The sequence below is a fragment of the Anabrus simplex genome, chromosome 1 (assembly GCF_040414725.1).
Source record: "Anabrus simplex isolate iqAnaSimp1 chromosome 1, ASM4041472v1, whole genome shotgun sequence".
Taxonomy (NCBI): Eukaryota; Metazoa; Arthropoda; class Insecta; order Orthoptera; family Tettigoniidae; genus Anabrus; species Anabrus simplex.
The window spans coordinates 1,108,487,584-1,108,512,864 of NC_090265.1; the positions used below are offsets into that span (position 1 = coordinate 1,108,487,584).

Here is a 25,281-nt window from a genome sequence, read left to right on the forward strand (position 1 = left end):
CTGCAATGCTATGCTCATGCGCAGTGCACCGATGATCATCCCACGTTCAAATCTGTTAACTTGCAACAAGTTGCCATCTTCACGACACTGGTGTCTGTGGCAGACTGCTCAGCTATGCCACAGCTGGCCACAATGCTCAGGAATCATACACGGCACATTTTCTAATGGAATTCCCCTTTCCATGACTTTTGGCCACTCAGTGTATATTTGTTTCTGTTCAGTGCTCACCTTGCTAAGCCCATAAAAGTGTGTGGAACGTTAGAACAATTGAAGTTGAGTGACTCAAATACAAGGAAGATCAAAAGATGAGATCCTCCCACTACTTCCATGTAATATCAATAAGCTTAGGTTCTCTAGGAGCGGTAAAATATCTGTCACTGTAGAGCCAAACACTACAGCAAAACTGGCTGTCCTGCATAATCCTAGTCATCTCTGTGATGAGGAAATTCAGTAATGTTTAGTTGATAGTGCCTCGGATAATGAAATTTGGGATGCTGGTGATTTTACGATACAAAGCGATGGTGAAGATGCTGACAGGGACATCAGCGAAGAATGCCAAGATGACAAAGTGAGGCAATCTCAATCTCTATAACAGCAAACAAAAGATATTATTTTCTTGGAGTGCTGGCCAGTTTATTTCCTCTCATTTACACTTTCTGTACTTTCAGTAGACAGTACATTAGGTGATGGTTCCCAAGAAATAGATTTATTTCTATGTCTATTCACCCCTGCATTGGTTCACATTATTGTGCCACACACTTCAGAAATGGAGTGACACTAATGTGGACAATGTGTGTGTGGTTTTTGCTCTTGTAGTGCTTATGATAAGACTTTAAAAATGGAATTTTCTTAATATTGGTCCACAAATGCCCTTTTCAACATGCTTCATTTTTACAACCTTACACCTACCGACAATAAACGCGAACTGTACAAGCTGAAGCCTTTAATTGATCGCCATCAGAAATACTTCAAAAGTAAACTGCAGCTTATCCAAAAACTGAGCACAGAGTGTTTACATACGCATATAAAACATAGCATTGAAAGAGTTACATGAGGCTTATTTAACATGTGTCTTGTGTAAAATAAAATTGGTTCTATGGTAAAATGTCTGTGTAGGGAGGTGAAACACTAGGAAGCCTTTTAAATGTGCCATTGGAGGATATTCAGGATTTTTAATGGATTGCTCGACTAGCAAACCAAGAAGTACCAGACCACATCCTCAAAATGACCATTACATGATCTTACAACGAATTGTACTAGGCAAAATACAGTGTCTTAAGAGGTGTCGGGAGGAGGCAAACATCATGGCTTGGAAACAGCAAAGAATGGACTGAAATTCACAATGTTGAAAAACTTTTCCATCTAGCAAGAGATCGCATAACATTCACCACTGTGATCGCCAATGTCAGGGGAACCCTGATATGGTACTTTGAAGAAAATAGGGATGTGTCCACTGAATAAAGATTCCTGTTAGAGGAGATTTGACTGTACTTGAAATAGTCCACATACTCTAATATTGAGTTTACTGCCTAGCATTGAGTCTGCTCTAGTTTCTGTGTAACCAGCATCATTTTAGTCTTTGAAAGGTTGTCTGATCACACTTGCTTTTTTTACACAGTTGTTCCATTAGGCCTAGTTCACTGGTTGGAGGATAGGATTACCTAACTTCTCAATTGGCAGAAGGATTTGAATCATCTCTACTTGTATACATAACCTCAACAAAGGTTTGGAAAGCCAGAATAAAAATCAGATAGCTTTCTTCAACCAGTTTGCATTCCCTTATTGCTGAGTTGAAATATTAATAATAACAAAGCATTTTCCTTTTGACCTGGTAAAGTGTGATTTAGAATTAGTTGTATTATTATTATCCAGATTATATTTTGGGTATTTAAACAGATTTTTGTTGGGATGTAAAATTGAATAGGATTTTAATACCTTTGCAACTATGTAATGAGTATTTACAGGTCTTGTTTCATAAACTTTATCATTAACTGTATCATTATTTGATATTCATTATGTTTGAATGATTCACTCTCATCTTTCATCACACATGTTTTTGTTGATGTGCTCCACATCATTAATCGATTTTTCTGCTCTAGCAAGCCGGGTGCCGGTGTTTACGAGCCTCTTCCAGTTCGTCCTGTCCATCCACAGCTCATGTGCTACCTTTTGCTGCCAATTTACATCACATTTGGCAAGGTCTTTGTAAATTTGCTTTTCCCAACTATCACGAGGCCTCCCTCTGGGCCTCTTACCAACAACATTCCTTTCATAGTATGCTCTTGGGGTCCTAATTAGAGCCATCCTTCTCATATGTCCATACCATCGTAATCTGCTTAATTCTAAGGTTTCCAACAGGCTCCTGTCCAATCCAAGTTGCTGCCAAATACTTTCATTCCTTATTTTGTCCCTCCTTGTCTTTTGGAGACATGACCGAAGGAACTTCGTTTCAGTGGCCTGTCGGCGACTTTGTGCAGATCTAGTCAATGTTGCTGCTTCCAGTCTGTATGTTAGAATTGGTACAGGATATGTTTAGTACAGCGTGAGCTTACAAGCTTGGGGAAATGAGTTGTCCCAAAGTAATTGACAAACGGAGTAGTAGAATTTTGATGCAGCTTGTATTCTTTTGCCTATTTCTTGGTGTATGGTATTGTCAGAAGAAACGAAGCTCCCTAAGTATTTGAAGTTATTGATAATGTCGACTTCATTTTGCACTCATAGGTGGACTGCTTGAGGATTTCGACTCATCACTAAAGCTACGGTTTTAGTTAAGCTGATGATCATTCACATTCTTTCAAATTCTTCTTCCCAAAGATTTAGTTTAGCATGAAGTTCTGCTTCTGTCTCACTTCATAGCATAACATCAGCAAATGCAAGTGCATTTGTTATCTGATCCTTCATTTTCACTGCTTTTATAACCTCAACCATTAATAGTAATGAAGAGAAGTGGTAATAGACAACTTCCTTGTTGGACTCCGCTCTTGGTTTCAAAACAGTTTGATCTGCCTCCTTGAATTTGCATACAGCTCTTTGTCTCTCGATATAGTTGTTTTACTCAAGCTGTAATCTCATCTGGCACTTCTTTACGTCTCAGACATTCCCATGTGTGCTTATGTGGTACATGATAATATGCCATCTCAATATCCAAGAATACCACTATAACCATTCTATCCTTATCCCAGTATTTTTCAAAGAGCATTCTTGTCAAAAAAAATTAGGTCTAGTGTTGATCTGTTCGCTCTAAATCCACGTTGTTCTTCCTCAAGTTTAGGTTCAACAAATTTTCTGATTTTTCTCTCCAGGATGGTCTCATATATTTTTAAACCATGAGATAGAACGGTTACACCTCTCTAGTTGTTACACTTCTTTGGGTCAGCTTTCTTAAATAGTGGAATAATCACTCCTTCCCTCAAGTCACTCGAGCTTTCATTTTCTTCCCAAATTTTATTTAGTACTCTGTACAACCATTGTATTCTAGTTTCTCCAAGTGCTTTGATCATGACCGCACTGAATTCATCCAATCCTGCAGACTTGTTTTTCATTTTACATATTGCTGTCTCCACTTCCAGCCAGGTCAAACTTTCTACATTATAATTTATAGGGTTTAGAGGATCATCTTGTGTGCTGTCAGTTGTATTACAGTTCAGTAAGATTGAAATATCTGCTGAACTCCTGTAATATTTCATTTTCATTTCTAGTTACCTCTCACCGGGCGAGTTGGCCGTGCGTGTAGAGGCGCGCGGCTGTGAGCTTGCATCCGGGAGATAGTAGGTTCGAATCCCACTATCGGCAGCCCTGAAGATGGTTTTCCGTGGTTTCCCATTTTCACACCAGGCAAATGCTGGGGCTGTACCTTAATTAAGGCCACGGCCGCTTCCTTCCAACTGCTAGGCCTTTCCTATCCCATCGTCGCCATAAGACCTATCTGTGTCGGTGCGACGTAAAGCCCCTAGCAAAAAAAAAAAAAAAAAACTAGTTACCTCTCCATTTGGAAGCTCTACTGTGTTGGTAGTACTGTTATCATTTCTTTTGTTTTAACAGTGCTATGCAGGAGCTTCTTGTGTTTGTTTTGCCCTATTCTATTGGCAAGATCTTCTTTGCATTTCCGTTTCTGAATGTCAACTTCTTTTGACCTGTAATATTTTTTCTCTGTAAAATGATAGTTTATCCTCAATTTCACTTTGATTTCCTCGCACTCTGGCACGGTACAAAGCTCTTCTGGCACCATTTCTAGCTTAGACAGCAGCTTTCACATCTTCATTCCACCATGCTGTTTCTTTGGATTTTCTTATTTGGCTCTGCCTTCCACGTACTCTCTCGGCTGTCTTCACCAATACTCTCCTCAAGTTATCCCATTCCTCATTTGCAGATCTCAGATCTTCTTTTGGTAACATCTTCCGTACATTTTCTCGAAACATTTCCTTCACCCTTGGTTCAGAAAGTCTCCAAGATTTTACTTTTGGTGTTCTTTTGTTGTAGACTTTAGGGGATCTTCTCTTTGTGATATCTGCAACCAACAGCCTGTGGTCTCCATCCAAATTTTCTCTAGGAATTACTTTGACATCATTTACAGTTGTCCAAACTTCTTGGTCGGCGAGTATATAATCAATCACAGTTCCATATTGATCGTCCCAACTAATCTTGTGATCTTATGCGTGTCCCTTTTCTTGAACCAAGTGTTACTTACAACCATATTGTTCCTGATACAAAGATCTAGAATATGTTCGCCCTCTGTCGTCCTATTCCCCATTCCATGAGGACCCAGGTAAGATTTATAGCCCAGTCTGTCTGATCCAACCTGTTGATGTGCTACCAGTTTTATGTTTCTTTCCAAATATCTTGAGAACTCCTTGTGTGTATGTAGTGACAAGTGTGGTACAACGTGTAATTAGAAAATTATGTTATATTTTGTTGTAGAAGCGATTCAGAAAAAGATGAGGATTCTAGGAATGATTCTGAGCAAGAAGAGGATGATGTGGATGCTGATGTAGTGGTGGAGGAAGTAAGAGAAGAACTCAGTCCCATCGAACCACATCACATTAAGGAGACTAGTAAGTTAATAATTGGGTATAAATTTTAGTAGTAATGGTTAAACCACTTTAACTCATTGATATTTCTATTTCGATAAGCATCTGAACATGTAATCACTCGTGGTCACTCTTTCCCACCAAAACTAGTCATACATTGAATTGTATAGTACGCGAACCTTTTCTTGAGCCCTAATTCCCATTCAGCACTGTGGAGTTCAGGGCTGAAGAAAAGGTTCGCGTACTGTAGTAGAGTATTGTTTTTTTTAGTTCCTCATTCTGAAACTTGCTTAGCAGCGATTCTTCTACTCCACTCCTCCTTTTCTTCCAACATAGGATTTTGCATTCACGTCATCAATGATGTGGTCATTGAACTGCAATCAGCCTGCTTCTTCCTTTTTTTCCCCTCTGCTTTGCCTCCTGATTATTAACCTGCCTTCAGTTTCCAATAAACCAATCTCTTCCTTTTAATAGCTCTTTCCAAGGATTTCTCTTTTCTCCAATTCTGGTTGATCTTTTTTGCCATCTAGGGTATTCTTTCCATTAGTCTCCAACACCACAGCTAGAATGCCTCTACAGAGCACCCATTTACTGGAAAAAGAGGGAAAGCACAGTGAAATTAAAAATGCATGTTTGCAGGCCCATGCACGTCGTTGGGCTCTGTGTCGAGGTATCAGCAAAGAGACACGAGTTGGTCGGCTGGTGAAGCCTATGCTGTGCAATTGCCTCCTTAAAGTCCTGGTAGAAATGGGACAAAAGCAGTACAGTAATTGTGCGTATCAATGAGCAAGGGAACAGGAAGGATTGCAACATGTATCGAGGTATCTCATGGACTGCAGTGAGAATTGATAAAATGAGTTCTTGGTTCCAGATACTTACAGGGGTCAGACAAGGCTGCACCCTTTCACCTTTGTTGTTCATAGTTCACATGTATCCTCTGTTGAAGGATATTAAGTGACTGGGAGGGATTCAGTTTGGTGAAAAGGCAGTGAGCAGTTTGGCCAATGCTGACGACTTGGTCTTAGTGGCAGATTGTGCCGAAAGCCTGCAGTCTATTATCTTGGAACTTGAAAATAACATAGGTGCAATGTGTCTGGTATGAAAATTTGCCTTTCAAAGACCAAATTGATGTTAGTAGGTAAGAAATCCAACAGAATTGAATGATAAAAAGGTGGAACAGGTAGATAATTTCAAGTATTTAGGATGTGTTTTCTCCCAGGATAGAAATTTAGTAAATGAGATTGAATCAAGGTGCAGCAAAGCAAACGCATTGAGCTCACAGTTGTGATCAACAGTATTTTGTATGAAGGAAGTCAACTCCTGGACGAAACTGTCTTTACATTGGTCTGTTTTCAGACCAGCTATGCTTTATGGGAGTGAAAGCTGACTGGACTCAGGTTATGTTATTCATCATCATCATCATCATCATCATCATCATCATCATATTCTAAAGGCTAAGCCTTGTCGCTGCAGCCACAGTTGTCTATCTTGAGCCAGTCTTTTCAACTCAGCGTAGGTCTTGCACTTCATCTTCAGAAGCAGGTTCTTGAAGTAAGACACTCTGGGTCGTCCTCTTCCTCTTTTTCCAGCAATTTTTCCGTCAATGATATTACAAAGGAACTCCTCGTGCTGCAGAATGTGACCAATAAATTTCATTTTCCGTTTTTCAATTTCGGTTATCAGACTCTGTTCTTCTCTTACCTCTCTGAGGACTTCGGTATTGCTCTTCATTTCCGTCCAACTTATCCTCTGCATTCTTCTCCAGATCCACATTTCAACTGCCTCTAGTTTTTTCTTTTTTTGCACAGAAGCACGCTCCATACAAAAGTTTTTGCAAAGGCCTTCCGAGTTTGAATATCTATATGTTTGTTGGCCAGCAGATGCCTTTTATCTTGGAATGCTCTCTTTGCAATGGCTATCCTCTTTGTGACTTCTGATATGCTCCGATTATCACTCGTGACCAGGGTTCCTAGGTAGCAAAACTGTTTCACTTGTTCTATTTTATCAGGGCCAATTTTTAAGTGTGTACAGGTGTTTTCTTGTCTTTACATATTGTCATGGTTTTTGTTTTCCTTGTATTAATTTTGAGGTTCCATTTGCCTAAAGTTTCTGCTAATATGTTGATCATTCTCTGCATACTTTTACCTGTTTCTGCTAGTATGGCAAATCTTATAGAGTGTACTTGTTTGCCATTAATTTTGATCCCCATTGTTTTCTCCTTCATGACTGTGATGGCTTCTTCGATGTTATTCGTAAGTTAGAAATAAGAGAAATGAGAGTAGCAAGAATGATTGCTGGTACAAGTAGGTGGAAACAATGGCAGGAGGGTACTCAGAATGAGGATATATCAGCTAAGTTAGGAATGAACTGGATGGATGAAGCTGTACGCATAAACCGGCTTTGGAGGTGGGGTCTTGTGAGGTGAATGGAGAAGAACAATGGACTCTGTTATGGAGGGTAAGATAAGTAGAAGGAGATCAAGATGACAATAATTCAATTCAGTTTCTAACGATGTAAAGATAAGAGCTATTGAATGAAATGTGGCTACGGAACTAGTTACAAATAGAGGGTTATGGGAGCGTTTAGTAAATTCACAGAGGCTTGCAGACTGAACGCTGAAAGGCATGACAGTCTATAATGAAGATGTATGATACGTGTTATACTTCTATGGTAATGGAGTAGAGCGTACTTCCAGCGACTTGATGCTGAGGGTTGACCGGCTGTTAATAACTCCCTAAAGGGACCAAGGCTTCAGGTCAGTGGGTCCCTTTAGGTGGTGTGATGGTCCCATGGGTGAAGGAAGTGCCACCTGAACCTAAAGAGGAGAACTCAAGCAAAAGAAATTGCCTGCCTCTCCAGGTGCCAGCCTAAACATGGTGTATTGGTATTGCCAGCTGGTGTGCACAAGCTTCCTAGTGTTCACGCTGGGAAGTGAGCAAGCCCAGTGATTCACAAGGTCAAGTCAGGACGAGCTCAAAGATCGTAGGCCTCATTAGTGACAAATCCAGAACACCTGTCTTCAATTCAGTGCAGTTAGATGATTGTTGAACATAGAAATTCTAAGTGAAGTCGAGATGAAAGTCAAAAATGAATCGAATGCATTAAAAGAAAATAGTGCTGACTCGTTCTCCTCCAAGTCAGTTGAGTATATTGTGAAGTCGAGTTATTCCTATCTCTATTGAACATAAAATAACAGAGGCGTGCATTAAAATGTGTCCCTTTCAATGTTGTTGTTAATGACAAGAGACAGAAAACAGAATTTGTGCAATGCAAAATAGGACAGTGCCTCATATGAAGCTGACCGATCAAGTAGGCGCGTGGTTTGGGTTATGTAGCTATCAGTTTGCATTTGGGAGATAGTGGTCTCGAACCCTACTGTCAGCAGCCCTGAAGATGGATTTCTTTGGTATCCCATTTTCACACCAGGCAAATGTTGGGACTGTACCTTAATTAAGGCCACGGTCGCTTTCTTCCCACTCCTATTTCATCGTCGCCATAAGACCTATCTGTGTCGGTGCGACATAAATAAAATTGTTAAAAATTGTCTTACGAAGCTCAAGTACCAGTACATTAGCTAGACGTATTGCACTCGTTCTCCTTCGAGTTAGTTGAGTGTATCGTGAAGTCGAGTTATTCCTATCTCTATAGAGCATAAAATAACCGAGTCCTGTGTTAAAATATGTCCCGTAAACCTACACCCTTTCAATGTTAAGTCAGGTGCAGGGTTTCAAATGGTGAAACAAAAATGGATCTGAGGTGCTACCACACCGGACGACTGTATCCTGGTGAAGTCATGAAATGACCAATGATATATAAACACTACAATATTGGACTTCGTGGCGTAATACAGTGTTATTCTTGTACTGCAACTACAAACATGTGGACGGATGATAACAACAAAAAAAAGTCATTTTATTTCCCTTAAGGTTCACTACATTAATGAGTGGGCAATAAAAATCTGAGTTCTTTTAACCTGCCTCTTCCCCAATACTCGCAAGTCTGGTGAAAATATTGTGAAAAATTTACTATTCATTATGCTGCGTTAGGAATTCAGCTGCCAGATTTACAGAGGGTTACGTTTGTAACAGATCAAGGTGCGAATATTGGTAGGCCTTAACGGTTACTATTAACAAGGACGAAAAGGTCCACCTATTCATTACTGTATATAAAATGTTAATATTATTTATTACATAGGGAGGAGATTAAAGAACTACAAATAACAATAGATGATCTCAAAAAGAAAACAGAAAAAATTAAGATACTTCAAGACATACACACCAGGCTACAGACAAGGACCAATAAAAGGTCCAATAGGAGGGTATTTTCAACAGAACAAAGAAAGCATCTCTCAGAATGAAAAAAATATTGGGCTCAAAGGAAATCAAGAAATCCTTTGTACAATTGACTAGAGTGGTCCATTGTAGGTCATGAAATGTAAAATAAAAAATAAAATAACATAGGGACTAGTTTTGACCCTTGTATCGGGTCATCTTCAGCCTTAAATTATAAATGAAAAACAACATTAAATGTAACTTGAAAACACCAACACCTAATGTGACACTATTGGCATGTCGTGAAGCCTTGATGGAATATGTTGTGGTTGCACATGAGTCTGTTAAAATCAATGTCTTTTGCACATATGTCCAATACTTTCGTGTCACTTTTTCTTCTAAGATAATTGTAGTCTTAATATAAAACAGTACATTGTGCATATGTCCAGCACTTTTGTATCACTTTATTTTTTAAGGAATTCTTAGTTCTAATATAAAACAGTAAAATCTTGCACATAGCCTATGTCCAGCACTTTTGCATCACCTTTTCTTTTAAGGAATATGTGCAAGATTTTACTGTTTTATATTAAAACTACAATTTCAAGAAAAAGTGATACAGAAGTGTTGGACATACAGCATGTACTGTGCAATGTGCTATTTTATATTAAGACTACGATTATTAAGAGGCAGATTTTAATGACCTAAAATTCTTCAGAATTTGCAAGCAAATATGATCCAAAAATCTTTAATATATGACCAAAAAAGGAGAAAATATGATCCTGCATTATAATTGTTTAATTTAGGCCTATAAATGAACATTTGTCAGTTTTGTTTGTTACATTCAATTTCATTTAATCACAAAGTTCTTTTTTTATCTTCAGAAATGGCAGCACACTTATCCTGAAAAATCAAAAAATAATTAGCAACGGATGATGATCTGATAAAGTACGAGGACGGTTTGAAAAGTTCTCGGAATCACCGCTAGATGTCAGTGCTAGAGCAAAGAGGTTCCCGCGCAATAATCACACATCCTTTGTGAGTGAACACGTGGCACGTCAGTGCTCTAGCTGCAGGAGTGTGGTAGTGACAACTCTTTGTTGTTGTTCCCACGTAGTGATTTGTGACAATGGAAAAAACTGAGATTCGAGCAGTGATTAAATACTTCGTAAAGAAAGGTATGAAAGCAAAGGAAATTCATGCCGACTTTCAGAACACACTGGGGGACTCTGCTCCTTCATTTTCAACTGTTGCCAAGTGGACCAGCGAGTTTAAATTTGGTCGGGAGAGCTTGGATGATGATCCGCGTAGTGGACGGCCAAAAAGTGTTACGACCCCAGAATTTATCGCAAAAGTGCATAAAATGGTCATGGAGGATCGTCGACTGAAAGTGTGGGAGATTGCTGAAGCTGTAGGGATGTCTTCTGAACGGGTATATTATATTTTAACCGAAGAATTGGGTATGAAAAAATTATCCGCAAGATGGGTGCCGCGGCTCTTTACATTGGACAATAAATGCACCAGATTGGAAATGTCCGAACAAAGTCTGGCCCGTTTTCAGTGCAACCAACAAGATTTTTTGCACCGGTTTGTGACTACAGATGAAACTTGGGTCCACTACTATACCCCTGAGACAAAACAGCAGTCAAAGCAGTGGAAACATGCTGATTCACTACCACCAAAGAAAGCAAAGGCAGTGCGTTCGGCCGGAAAGGTCATGGCCTCAGTTTTCTGGGATGCAAAAGGCATTCTGCTGATAGATTATCTTTCTACTGGCCAAACAATTACGGGAAAATACTATGCAAACCTCCTAGACCAACTACAGGAAAAGATACGCGAAACAAGGCCTGGTTTGGCTAGGAAAAAAGTCATCTTTCATCAGGTCAACGCTCCGCCACACACAAGTGTTATTGCCATGGCAAAACTTCATGAACTGAGGTACGAATTGTTGCCACATCCACCTTATTCACCTGATTTGGCACCATCAGACTTTCATCTATTCCCCAAGCTGAAAATTTTCCTCGGTGGACGGAGATTTTCTACAAGGGAAGAACTGACAGCCGAATTGGAGAGGTATTTGCAGGCCTGGAGGAATCTCATTTTTAACATGCTATCAAGGCATTGGAACATTGCTGGACCAAGTGCATTAGTCTACAGGGAGACTATGTTGAAAAATAAAATCAGTTCCACCGAGGTAAGTTACTTCATTCTAGTACATTCTGAGAACTTTTCAAACCACCTACGTATTTGACTAGTTCTGAATCAGCAAATTTCTATAAAAATGACTATGAAAATATCCATACCTGGTCTTAGTATTCCTTTCTGGCAGTGAAATAGCACTGGATGATCATGTGTATTTTCAATGTCAAACTCGAACCCTCTTCGCTAGTCAGACAGAATGTTTCTGTACCTGGAGAGACTCCGCTCAACGTCACACGATGTTAAGGGGGCAAATTTGAACAAGGTTATGTCCTTCGGAGAAAACTGCGGCTGAAATTCCCCAAATGTTGTACAGTGTCCACAAAGAATATCAGTTATCTTACAAAGCATAGAATAACCTTCATTTGAGAACAACACTCTTTGCAGTTTTTCAGAAATTTTTTCAGCCACTTTACCCTTCCCTGTCTTTAAATCACACTCAATGTTATTCACAATATCCAACATGTTACTTAGTGGAAGCCCCACAGTTTAAAGCCGAGTGATTGATTTGGTATCACACCAAAATTTGACGATATGAATGCCAAATTTCTGACCAAGCTGGCAGAAGTAAACAAATTTTGCACAATCCTGCAGAGATCCTTACAGAATTCTGATCTGTTGCCTGACGGAGCAGTAGCTGCACATGAGGCCCTTTCAGAAAAGCAAACGCTGCCTATTCTCTGCCACGGAATCGCAAGGATCAAATTCTTTAAACAACCATCTTGAAGGAATCCTAATTGCTGCAGGAATATTGAACAACATCAAGCCAAGTTCCCCAACAAGTAAGGACAGGCTGAGGTGGAAGAGGCAGAGTAGGTGCAGTTTCTTTCAACTTTTGAACTTGAAGTGGAGCCTTCAGGAATACTTTCTTGCCATTTTTAATTAACTTATCTACTTCAGGATAGTTGATCCGAACCTCTTCGGCCACTCTATGGAAAGCATGGGCAAGCATGGACCATTTTCAGATAAAGTAAATTTAGTCCTTTGGCTGCCTTCTTCATGTACGGGGCGGCATCAGTTACAAGAAATAGTATGTTATTTCTTTTTACCCCATCTGGCCACATTAACTTCATAGCATCATCAAACAGCACTGCAATGGAGGAATGATTTACTTTCTCTAAAACCGCACAAATCAGGAGAAATACATTACCGGGCTTTTCATTTTTCTGAATACCAATAATTATTTCAGCTATGTACCTCCGATTTACGTCAGGTTGTTTCATCTAATGAAACCCATATCTTGTGGTTGAGAACTTCAGATCTTATCTTCTTTAAAACATCTTCATAGAGATTCGAAATATAACATTTTCTCAAAGTTGATTCATTGGGAATAGGTTGACTAATATACTTCTCTAAGAAGGACTTGAAGCTGGTACTGTTCAGTTTTTTCAAGGAAATATATGAAGTAACCATCATACTGCAGAGATCCTTACAGAATTCCGATCTGTTGCCTGACGGAGCAGTAGCTGCACATGAGGCCCTTTCAAAAAAGCTAACGCTGCGTATTCTCTGCCACAGAAGATTTTATTAAGCACTTCTGATGTTTAGTTGTAGCGCAGTATTGTTGAACATTAAAACGTTTCTGAGCACATACCATCACTTCACACAGTTTACAATATAAAATGATGATAATGGTGCTTGTTGTTTAAAGGGGCCTAACATCTAGGTCATCGGCCCCACAATATAAAGTAACACCATCACTACTAAACTTCTGCTGCCCGAATTACTTAACAAACTGCCTTAATTTCACACTCTCTGAACACTTTGGTTTAGGCATGTTGAAACTACACTCAAGAAATGGTCTCAAAACAACCCAGACAGTCTTCTGTTGTCTACGAAACAGAAACACCAGTTCATTACCTACGTATGCACCCCAGGATACCTTTCTCCTGAGTATTGTCAATCACTTTGTGCTCCTCATTAGGAAATTCCAAGAAGATCCCTTGTTCATAATTCCAGTTACCTGCTACCTGCCCATTCCCGCATACAGAATAATATTCAGTCCACAAATAGACTCCCGAACTATTGCAACAAGATTCCTTCACTGAATAGCTTGCCACAAAAATTCACTCATTATGAAATTCCTTAAAATAGGACAGGAAATATGTGCATCAAGAAGAAATATGATCAATATCTTAAATTTATCCAAAATATGACTTTTCAAGCAAAAATATGACATGTCATTTTAAAATCTGCCCCTTAATAATTATCTTAACAGAAAAAGTGACCAAAAAAATGTTGGACATACGTGCAAGAGATATCAATTTTAATGGAGTCTTGTATGACCACAACATATTTCATCAGTGCTTCAAGACATGCCAGTAGTGTTATATTAGGTGTTGGTGCTTTCAAGTTACATTTAATGTTCTTTTCCATTTAAGATGACCCAATACAAAGGGTCAAAACTAGTCCCTATGTAATAAAAAATATTAACTTATTATATACACTATTGAATAGGTAGACCTTCTCATCCTTGTTAATAGTGATAAATCATCAATATGGACCAAAATTAAATACAGTTAATATGCCTTAAAGGTTCACAAAGGCTTTATCTGAATACCTTGTGGAGGTATTTTTAAAATATAGTTTTGCAGCACACATTCCAAGATGTTTTTCTTAATTCTCACATGCAGGACGTAGAATACATAATTAAAGAAACACAGAAATCTGTGGCCTTTTTCAAACGTACAGATTTAGTTGTGTCGAGCATACTCTGTATCAGAGTGTAGAAACAAGATGGAATAATAAACTTAATCATGCCAAAATCTTTACGTAATCAGTATGGTAAAATTGAGTTCCTATCGGCTTCAACTGCAGGCAAAACAGAGAAAGTAGAAAAAGTGAGAAATAAACTGGAAGCATTACAAGATATTAAAATCGTTCCATATTGACGGTTTTCACTTTACAAAGGAAATTTAATTTGTCCTCCTATTCAATACATACATATCTTCATCTTTATATGGATTAATATTAAGCTTGCATGTTTCAACTCGTTTGAGCCATCTGCAGTAAAAAAAGTTACAATTTTTACATAATTGATGTTAAAAGAATATGTTAAAACACAATGAAGAAGACAGTGGAAACAAATGAGACATGATGGAATTAGAACAGTAAGTAATTATGGCAAGGTTTTGGACCTCTTAGTCTAGACGTGCAGTGTGTTGCAATTTTTTTTTTTAAATGAGAATGAATTCACTGTGCTAAAATTTAAAATGACAGTCTGTCTTCATTGAGTCACAATCTCAAATAGTCAAGAGGGGGGCATGAATTGAGAAACTATATTTGAGAATAAAACAAATGCCAGGTAAAATGTATGTGACTCATAGTGGAAACCATCAATGAAGTTGAAATCTGTAATGGAAAATGTGTGTATGAGAAACCTGGGCTAATAAGTAAAAAATAAGCGTGAAGAAAGCTTTAAACTTACTGATTAAAGAGTTGCCCTCTCAAATGGCCTGACCTTCTCAATGTAGTGGTCCCGCTTTCACTGATCGTGTCTGTTGCTGGCTCAGCTGTGTTTGCTAGGATGGGAGGAGTGAAGGGAGAAGGGTAGGGAGGTGCTGAGCTGGTGGGGAGAGGGAGGGCGAGGAGTGGTGTTTAGTTGGAGAGATGGAGGCGGGGTTTGTTTTTATTATAGAATTGCTTACAAAATTAATGTATGGAATGGACGTTTCAAGTAGAATGTGGTTTTTTTTTCTCTCGTTGATTTCATTTAAATTATAAGAGGGGTTCCTAAACAGATCTATATCGATGTAGATGCTCTCGAGAATGTTGAGCAAGGTGCCTCTTTGCTCATAATGCAAGATCTTAAGATCTTTATCTATTGTATATTCATGACCGGATTCTTTATGATGCTCACTCATATCTGAAAAACTATTTTATTTGAGAGTGCTGTGATGTTCAGCATATTTTATAACAAAATTTCGGACTGTTTGACCAACATAGCTGGAATTACAGGATTGGCATTCTAATTTGTAAACTCCAAAGTTCAAGTATCTATTATTATTATTATTATTATTATTATTATTGTTGTTGTTGTTGTTGTTGTTGTTGTTGATAGTGCAGATTGAAAATAAATCTGGAGTTGGTGTGGAAGGTTCTAAGTGCTATTTTAATGTTGTGTTGTTTTAAAGGCATTAGAAATTTGGTAAATGATACTACTATTGAATGTGAAAGTAGAAAAAACTTCTCTTTACGAGCGGAATCTTTTTCTAGGGTAGTCTTAGGTCTGCTCTTATATCTATTGATGATTCTGTTGACGAATGTTTTGCTGAAGTCGTCGTATTCTGCAATATTGTAAATAGTGTTTTATTTCTTTTTGTAATTTTTTGCGAAAATAAGAGACGATTAATGCTTTGAGTACCATACTGTTGTAAGCTGCTTTCTTATGTATGCCTGGGTGCAGAGAAGTTTGTTGGATGGTATTGATGGTATGGGTGGGTTTTCTGTATATATTAAAGGATAAAGTCTTGTAGTTGTGCATAATGGTTAAATCCAGGTAATTAAGAGCATTATTGTTTTCTGACTCTCTGGTGAATTTTATATGTGGATCAGTGGAGTTGAGAAGTTGAAGTACTGTGTTGCTGTTATTAATACGAGAGTCTTAAAATGGCAGTTGTGTCATCCACATGGCGTGCTCATTGTTGAATTCTGCTAATCTTACCAATGGTGTGAGAATGTTCTAAATGATCGATGTAAATATCCGCAAGGATCCCTGAGGCCTGTGACCCCATGGGAAGACCCATCTCTTGGTAAATGACATTACTGAAAGTGAAGAAATTGTTATTCAGTGTGAATTTTGGAATCGAAATAAATTGTTCAATTTCACCTCTACTTAATTAACTGAATTAGGTAAGATTGTTCTTAATTAATTGTACGGTGTTGTTAATGGGCATATTAGCAAACATGTTAATAATATCAAATGAATGAAGTGCATGATATTTGAATAAATTAAAATACTTCATTTTATTGCAAAATTCCATGGAATTTTTCACTGACGTATTGGCTTGAAAATGATAGTGTGATTTAAGGAATTCGTGAATGAACTGAGATACTTTGTAGGTTGGACTATTTCCGAAATTGATAATGGGCTTTATGGGGACGTCGGCTTTATGGATCTTGGGTAGCGCTTTCGCTGTGGGAAGCTTCGGATTCATGATAATCATTTTGGATTTTTCAAGGTCATTAAACAAAAACAAAACATTCTTAATAATGGTTTTCAGGTCTCTTTGTATTTTATTTGTTGTATCTTTTTTAGGTGTTACGAAGTTCTTTTCTGTAAAAAAAAAAGTTTGTGCTTTGTTCATGTAAAAAAAAAGCATTTAGAATCTCCCACACCGACTCCAGACTTATTTTCAATCTGCACACCATCAACAATAACAATAATGATAAATACTTGAACTCTGGAGATTAGAATGCCAAACCTGTAATTCCAGCTATGTTGGTCAAACAGGCCACAATTTTGTTATAAGATCTGCTGAACATCGCAACGCTCTCAAATAAAATAGATTTTCAGATATGATTTTTTACTTATTAGCCCAAGTTTCTCATACACACTTTTTCTATTACAGATTTGAACTTTATTGACGATTTGCACTATGAGTCACGTACATTTTACCTGGCATTTGTTTTATTCTCAAATATAGTTTTTCAATTCACGCTGCCCTCTTGACTATTTGAGATTGTGACTCAATAAAGACAGACTGTCATTTTAAATTTTAGCACAGTGAATTCGTCCTCGTTTTTTAATTGCGACACACTGCACATCTAGACTAAGAGGTCTACAACCTCGCCATAATTACTTATTGTTTTAATTCTATCATGTCTCATTTGTTTCCACTGTCTTCTTCATTGTGTTTTAACATATCCTTTTAATATTAATAATGTAAGAAAAATTAACTTTCTTCACTGAATATGGCTCAAACAAGTTGAAACATGTATGATTAATATTACTCCATCTAAAAATGGAGATATGTATGTATGGAATTGGAGAACAAATTAAATTTCCTGTGTAAAGTAAAAACTGGAAGCAATCAATAAAGAACTCATGAGTGACTTGATTTACTTCCTAGAACCTTTCAAAGAAGTCATGAATGATTTAGGAGGAGATAGCAGTCCAACGATACTAAACATGCTCCTTTGGGTCGATCATCTAGTACCGAGAATCACACCTGGAAGCGGATGAGTAGCTAGGGCGCTATCCTGGTGGCATTCCCGGTAGTCAGTCTTGATTATTACAACTACATTACTTACACAACAATACCAAATATTTATTTCATTTAACTCGGAAGGGAAAGGTGCAAACTGTTAGTGAACGCAGCACGCTAGTAATTGCTGCTCAGCCAGCTTGGCCGGTACGCAAGCCTAGTGTAGCTCTTCAGTGCTGTCGCACAATGCAAGCCTAGCTTAGCTTTCAGACAAGCCCAGCCAAGCCTGAAACCGCTTATTGCTCATCTCTACCTGAACGCCTAAAACATCATCTGTTCTCTATGGTAGGGGTGACTGCAGCTCGTATTCTGGGCAACAGCAATATAGGAGATTTTCTGAGGCTCATTATCAAATGGGTAACAACAGCATGGAACACTGTATGGGAGAAGGCAATGGTAAATCACTCCTGTATTTTATTGAGAATACTCCCATCCTGTGGCCATCCTGTGATGTTGTATGAACAAGGACTAGGCCCACCACTTAAAACTGTGGATCAGCGACAGACCTGTGTTACGGGCCAGTCATTTACAATTACTGCCGTGTCAGTATGGTTCAGCGTCAAAAGATAAAATTAGTGGGATGAAGGCTAGGGCATCCCCAACAGGTGGCGTGTATCAGCACCCATTTGACTCTAAAAGTGAGCAAGGGTTAATGGCATTACCTGTGTAGTGCCAGTTAAACAGAAGAGTTCAGGACACACGTTTTGCTTCCCTCAATGTAAGCACCATGACAGGAAAGACACATGAACTGGTTGAGGCATTTAGGAGTCAAAGGATCAACTTCTGCACATTATAAGAGACCAAGTGGAGTACTGCAAAAGCACATACAACAGAGGAGGGTTTTAAGATCATATATGGGCTTTAAGATCGTATATATTGGCAGCACCAGAACTACTAATGGCATTGAGCTGATTGTTAGTGAGAGATTTTGAGACTCCCTTGCTAAGGTAGAGGGATGTAGAGACTTCCTAATGAAGATAATTGTGATTACTGATGCAGGAAAGATTCACGTCTCCTGCTGCCACACTTCACAAACTGGCTGTTCTCAGACTGTGAAAGAAGACTTTTGGAACATGTTTGACAATAAAGTCATAGACGTGCCACAGGGAGGCATGCTTATCATCTGCAATGATTTGAATGGACTCACTGATTCAGCAGCAGAAGGCTATCGTTACCATGGAATTGTCAGCACAAATCAGGATGGGAAGAGAATCTTAAATTTTGCAAAAGGCGAACAATGATTGGTTATTACCAGTACATTTTTTAAGATGTAACCTTTCCATCTGTGGACTGACTATAGTGGTTCGAACAAGCCAGATAGATATCATTCTTCTCTGACATGACATAATTTTCATTGGTGATACTAAAGTCATTCCTTAATAAACAGTGGCAGCACGATGTCGTCCACTGGTTGTTCAACTGCACATCGAACCTCCATCACAAAAGAAAGAAGAGCAAAATGGTCCAAAGACAATAGAATGGTAGTGACTGAGAGTAGAGGAAACTGCTATCATTTCTTGCATCACACTACCACTCATTAGGGATGTTGGAACTATATGAATCTCTCTAAAGAAAAATGTCCATACAGTTTTCAAGAACGTGGTATGACAAAGCTTGGGCATCGTAGGATAGACTATTTACCATGGTTGTGAACTGAGGTGGTCAAAAACAAGGTCTGTGCAAAGAAGAAACTCTATTAGGTGTTCCTCAAATCAGAAACATAAGAAAATCTAAAGGCGTACTGTGAAGCTAGCAATCAGCAAAGAAGGCAGTCACAACAGCCAGAGCAGCTCAGCTCAATGTAATGTATGAGAAATTTCATACATCAGCTGGTTGAGCAAGGCATCTACTGATTATTAGCCAAATAGCGGCACAGAAGTGCAGCCGACATCAATACGTTCTATGGCATCAAAGGTGAGAATTTTAGCCTCCTTGTAGCCCAGAGGTGTTCAGCTGGGTGCCCGTTGAGGCTAGCCCAGTGCAGCCAGACTGATGTGACGTAAAGGCGGGCAGCGTACGTAACAAGCATGCGTTGCAGTGAAGCGAGAGAGCGAACACGTTTTGCAGGAAAGCGACCTCCAGTCGTGATTATGAAGTTCTCCTCCACTTCTCAGCGAAGTGCTGATTGGGATACATTATTTAAAATAAAACTCTATAATCACAACAAAAATTACTAACCTTTTCAAGATATTCTGGTTTGATTTCTACTGCACTTTATACTGACAGTTAGTTTTATTTTCTTATGGTTATTCATTCCAAGAAAATGCACACATTATAATTTTTGTGTTACAATCTACAAAAATACAGGGGTTAAGCGTACAAGCTACAATTTGCAATTCCTTGCATGGGAATGACAGTATTTTCATTTAAAAAATAAAATTCCTGTTATTCATTCCGCAAAAAGTAATATAATTACATAATGCAACAATGATTTTGCACAGTGTAGTAGTGTTGAGTGACTCCCTCTTCACTGAATTTCTAAAAAGAGTATATAAAATTTAACAGGCGTCCAGTGATAATAGCTGGCCTCTAAATGACGAGAGTGAGTTTCATCAGGAGTGAGGACATAGATATTTACTATCCAAGATTATAGTACAACTAGCTGACGTACCTGTGTTTTGCCACGGGATTCTCAGAAAAACTAACTTTTTGGTTTTCCTAAGTGAAGTCAACAAAAATGCCAGGAGGAATGTATGGGTAATGATTAAAAGCAATGTTATCATATAAAATACTTGATCAATGTACATTTTCTCACTTTTAACAAACAGTACTGCGGTGCCGATCTAACAGTCCAGAGTTGCAGAGCTGGAATGACCAGGCCGCAGACAGCCGTGAACACTCCTCTGCCACATTGTTAAGAAGTGCCCACTTCGAGCATTTAATGGTGATCTGAGGCTTCTACACCAAGTGACTCCGAATGCTCTGGACTGGTTGTCAAATTTGGACATTTCCATTTGATACTAGATTTTTTTTTTGTGTACTTGTAAAACCATACGATATATATATATATATATATATTCTGTTAAATATGCACACTGCTCATTCCAACCAGTGCCTCAGGGTAGGGATTGAATAGCTCGAATGCTATGATGAACCAATGTGTTACGTACCAGTGGTATCAGAAAATGTATGAAATTAAATGGCGTATGGCTTTTAGTGCCGGGAGTGTCCGAGGACATGTTCGGCTCGCCAGGTACAGGTCTTTTGATTTGACCCCCGTAGGTGACCTGCGCATCGTGATGAGGATGAAATGATGATGAAGATGACACATACACCCAGCCCCCGTGCCAGAGAAATTAACCAATGATGGTTAAAATTCCCGACCCTGCCGGGAATCGAACTCGGGATCCCTGTGACCAAAGGCCAGCACGCTAATCATTTAGCCATGGAGCCGGACAGAAAATTTGTGAACCAGAACAATGGCATGCCAATATTCAGGCAGGCTGTTACACTTGGTACGACCGGGCTAGTTGGCCGTGTGGTTAGGGGCGCGCAGCTGTGAGCTTGCATCCGGGAGATAGTGGATTCGAAATCCACTGTCGGCACCCCTGAAGATGGTATTCCGTGGTTTCCCATTTTCACACCAGGCAAATGCTGGGTCTGTGCCTTAATTAAGGGCAAGGCCACTTGCTTCACCCTCCTAGCTCTTTCCTATCCCATTGTCGCCGTAAGACCTATCTGCATCAGTGAGATTGAAAGCTAATTTTTTAAAATACTCGATATGCAGCAGTAATCCTATCTATCGGAGGTGAGTGGCAACAGAAGACAAAAGCACATCACAACGAATAGTGGTCAATGTAATGTTATTGTTGATCAATTTTATGAGCTTTCAATACTATAGACAAGGTATGTACGTATCAATCAATCAATACTGATCTGCATTTAGGGCAGTCGCCCAGGTGGCAGTCCCTATCTGTTGCTTTCTTAGCCTTTTCCTAAATGATTTCAAAGATATTGGAAATTTATTGAACGTCTCCTTTGGTAAGTTATTCCAATCCCTAACTCCCCTTCCTATAAATGAATATTTGCCCCAGTTTGTCCTCTTGAATTCCAACTTTATCTTCATATTGTGATCTTTCCTACTTTTATAAACGCCACTCAAACTTATTCGTCTACTAATATCATTCCACGCCATCTCTCCGCTGACAGCTCGGAACATACCACTTAGTGCCTACAATATCATCAGTCTCAACCCAACACAATTCACTAGAGGCAATAACAAGTGGCCTGCCTTGTCCTATTCACGCTGTTACCGCTAGCAAATATCTTCACCGGTCTAATGGATTTCAAACTTCAAGTTTATACCCAACAACTCTACAATTAATCCACGCTTCAAACATCGAAGTCTTTTTAATGTCTACTATTACATCTTTTCTAATTTGATAACCCTTATGATTGTTTTTACTTTTCAGATTATCAATATTCTTGTACTTTATGAAAAATTCTTGATGCTAATCGTTATACTGTGTTACAGTCTAATTTTAATACTATACAACTACTTTTATCACAATTTTACCATTCTTTTAATATAACGACATTTTTAACCATTTAAATAAACTCAGGGCCCTGACCTTAGGCTTTGTTATTTATAGCTGATGATGTTCGCAAAGACGAACGAAACATGTTCTATTAACCAATGTACTTCATGAATATTTTATAAATAATTGAGTGCATTATCTTTGTATTTAATAGGTGGTTATAAAATAAAAGTTTTTAACTTTAATACATTATCTTCAATACGATCTAATTATGAGATTTATCACATGTAACATACCACTTAGTCGAGCAGCTCTTCTTCTTTCTCTCAATTCTTCCCAACCAAAACTTTGCAACATTTTTGTAACGCTACTCTTTTGTCGGAAATCACCCAGAACAAATTGAGCTGCTTTTCTTTGGATTTTTTCCAGTTCTTGAATCAGGTAATCCTGGTGAGGGTCCCATACACTGGAACCATACTCTAGTTGAGGCCTTACCAGAGACCTATATGCCCTCTCCTTTACATCCTTACTACAACCCCTAAACACCCTCATAACCATGTGCAGAGATCTGTACCCTTTATTTACAATCCCATTTATGTGATTACCCCAATGAAGATCTTTCCTTATATTAACACCTAGATACTTACAATGATCCCCAAAAGGAACTTTCACCCCATCAACGCAGTAATTAAAACTGAGAGGACTTTTCCTATTTGTGAATCTCACAACCTGACTTTTAACCCCGTTTATCAACATACCATTCATTGCCTGCTGTCCATCTCACAACATTTTCGAGGTCACGTTGCAGTTGCTCACAATCTTGTAACTTATTTATCACTCTATACAGAATAACATCATCCGCAAAAAGCCTTGCCTCCGATTCCACTCCTTTACTCATATCATTTATATATATAAGAAAACACTAAGGTCCGATAATACTGCCTTGAGGGATTCCCCTCTTAATTATTACAGGGTCAGATAAAGCTTGACCTACTCTAATTCTCTGAGATCTATTTATTTATAGCGTATACTGTAGTTCCTTATTCTCCGACTTTATATACCTATTTTCGTTAAATTCTGTTTACCCATTTTCTTGTGATTTAGCGCTGATATGGCCTTAGGAACAAAAATCCAAATTCATGAATATCTCTGTGATCATAGCCAGTATGGTAACAATGTATAAGACGTAAATGATCGAAAATTTAATGCTATATAACTTAAGTTATGTAGTATTTATCGATACGACCACTAATAACATAAATATTTAAGAATTAAATTTTGGGCCTTCCCTTAAACTACAATTTTTTTCAGCGTGAATACAATTGTTTATAGCCTAGATTGCAGCGACTTATTCCCCGACTTTGCCTACCGATTTTCATTAAGATACAACCTCTATTAACATATATATTTGAGAATTAAATTTTAGGCCTTCCCCTAAACTACCATTTCACTCATCGTGAATAGAATTATTTATGTCGTAAATTGTAGCGACTTATTCCCCGACTTTGCATACTGATTTTCATTAAATTCTCTTCAGCCATTTTCTCATGATGCGTGTACGTACATACAGACAGACAGAAATTACGGAAAATTAAAAAGTGCATTTCCTTGTTACTGTGGACACGACTGACACAGAAGTACCATCCTTTTTCAATTCTGAGCAATGTACAGACAAAAATCTTATTTTATATTTATAGACAACAACGTAAATGTATCTATCAAATTGATGTACAGTATGCCTTCAGATAAATAATCTCATTGATTTTATTCCCGGTAAGTATGATTAGATTGTTGGTGAGTTGATCAGATAATTTAAACCCAAACAACCACAAGCCACAGCTTATCCACCTTAACTCCTTATTATATTAGGACTGCTTCTAAAGCACCTCTTAAAATGTAATAGTGAAAATTGTAATTCATTACGTACATTATAAAAATATTTAAGGATGTAGGCCTAACAATTTATCGTATCCAGTCAAAATACATAAACTGAAATGAATATTAATGACTTATTTCTTACAACGTAAATTGAAAATGACATGGACTTCTGCCCTCTTTCTTTCATTATTTTCTGCCTCCATTTCAAACACGGGCATCGCAGCAGTGATCGAGAGTGACTGGGCGAACTTCGTCCAACCTTTATGGCCTGTGACAAAGCCACACTGTGGTTAAATAGCATATGCTGCGCTCATCGTCTGCTAGCCCGCGGGATGGAATGCTCAGCGCGAGCCCTTCTATTGTAGACCGAAAGAGAGCATCGGAATGCTGGAGACATTACTTTGAGGAAATAAGTATGGCAACAGAGAACTTCCAAATGCCCCAGTTCTGCAGCCAGCACCAGTTCATGGACATATTATGCAAGTAATAAAGCTAGAAGTGATGACGGCTTTGGGCAAAATGAAACAGGGGAAGGCAACCAGACCAGATGACCTGCAATTGGAATTGTGAAAATCTGAACATTGAGATCGCACAGAATGGTTGTAGGGTTTATTCAACAAAATCATTGAAGATGGAAATGTGCCAGCCAAATTAATGTACTGTATAGCAAAACGGCTCCAATTTGGAAACAGAAAGGCAGTCTAGTGAATGCTCTACCTGTCTCCTGATGCACCTCCTCTCACATACCGTGAAGTCACTCGAACATTTCATCGAAAGCAGGTTAAGTAAAACTGTCTTCATTAAAAACAACGATATGAAGTTGTGAAAGGTTGCAGTACTACAGATATTGTTCATGCTGCTTGTTTGCTGATAGAAAAACACTACAAAAATCAAAAAATTTACACCTTGCCTTTCTGCATATGGAAAAAGCTTATTATCATGTGCCTCATGAGCTGATGTGGTGTGCCCTACAAAAGCACAGCATCCCATAGAAATAATGGGATGGGTTAAGCTCTTTTATCAAGCTCTTAAAAGCTGTGTGTAATCAGCTGCTAGCTTATCAAGTGAGTTCCCAATTGCAGATAAGAGTCCATCAGGGATCCGGCTCTCTCACTTGTACTTTTCATCATAATTATGAACACTGTTCTTTAATATCACCAGAAACCAGTACTAATTGCAAGGAGGAGCTTCAATTACAAGTACAAACTTGGAAAAACCACCTCAA

The 25,281-nt window shown here is 38.5% G+C and overlaps 1 protein-coding gene across 2 annotated transcripts in view; it reads left to right on the plus strand.

Annotated features, from left to right (window-relative positions):
• Positions 1-25,281, plus strand: part of LOC136858067 (uncharacterized) — a 579,094-nt gene that overhangs the window by 436,397 nt on the left and 117,416 nt on the right. For both annotated transcript variants that reach the window (XM_067137317.2, XM_067137318.2), the window contains exon 16: positions 4,918-5,051. In XM_067137317.2, coding sequence (XP_066993418.2) covers positions 4,918-5,051 — 134 coding nt within the window. The remainder of the gene's footprint in view (positions 1-4,917; positions 5,052-25,281) is intronic.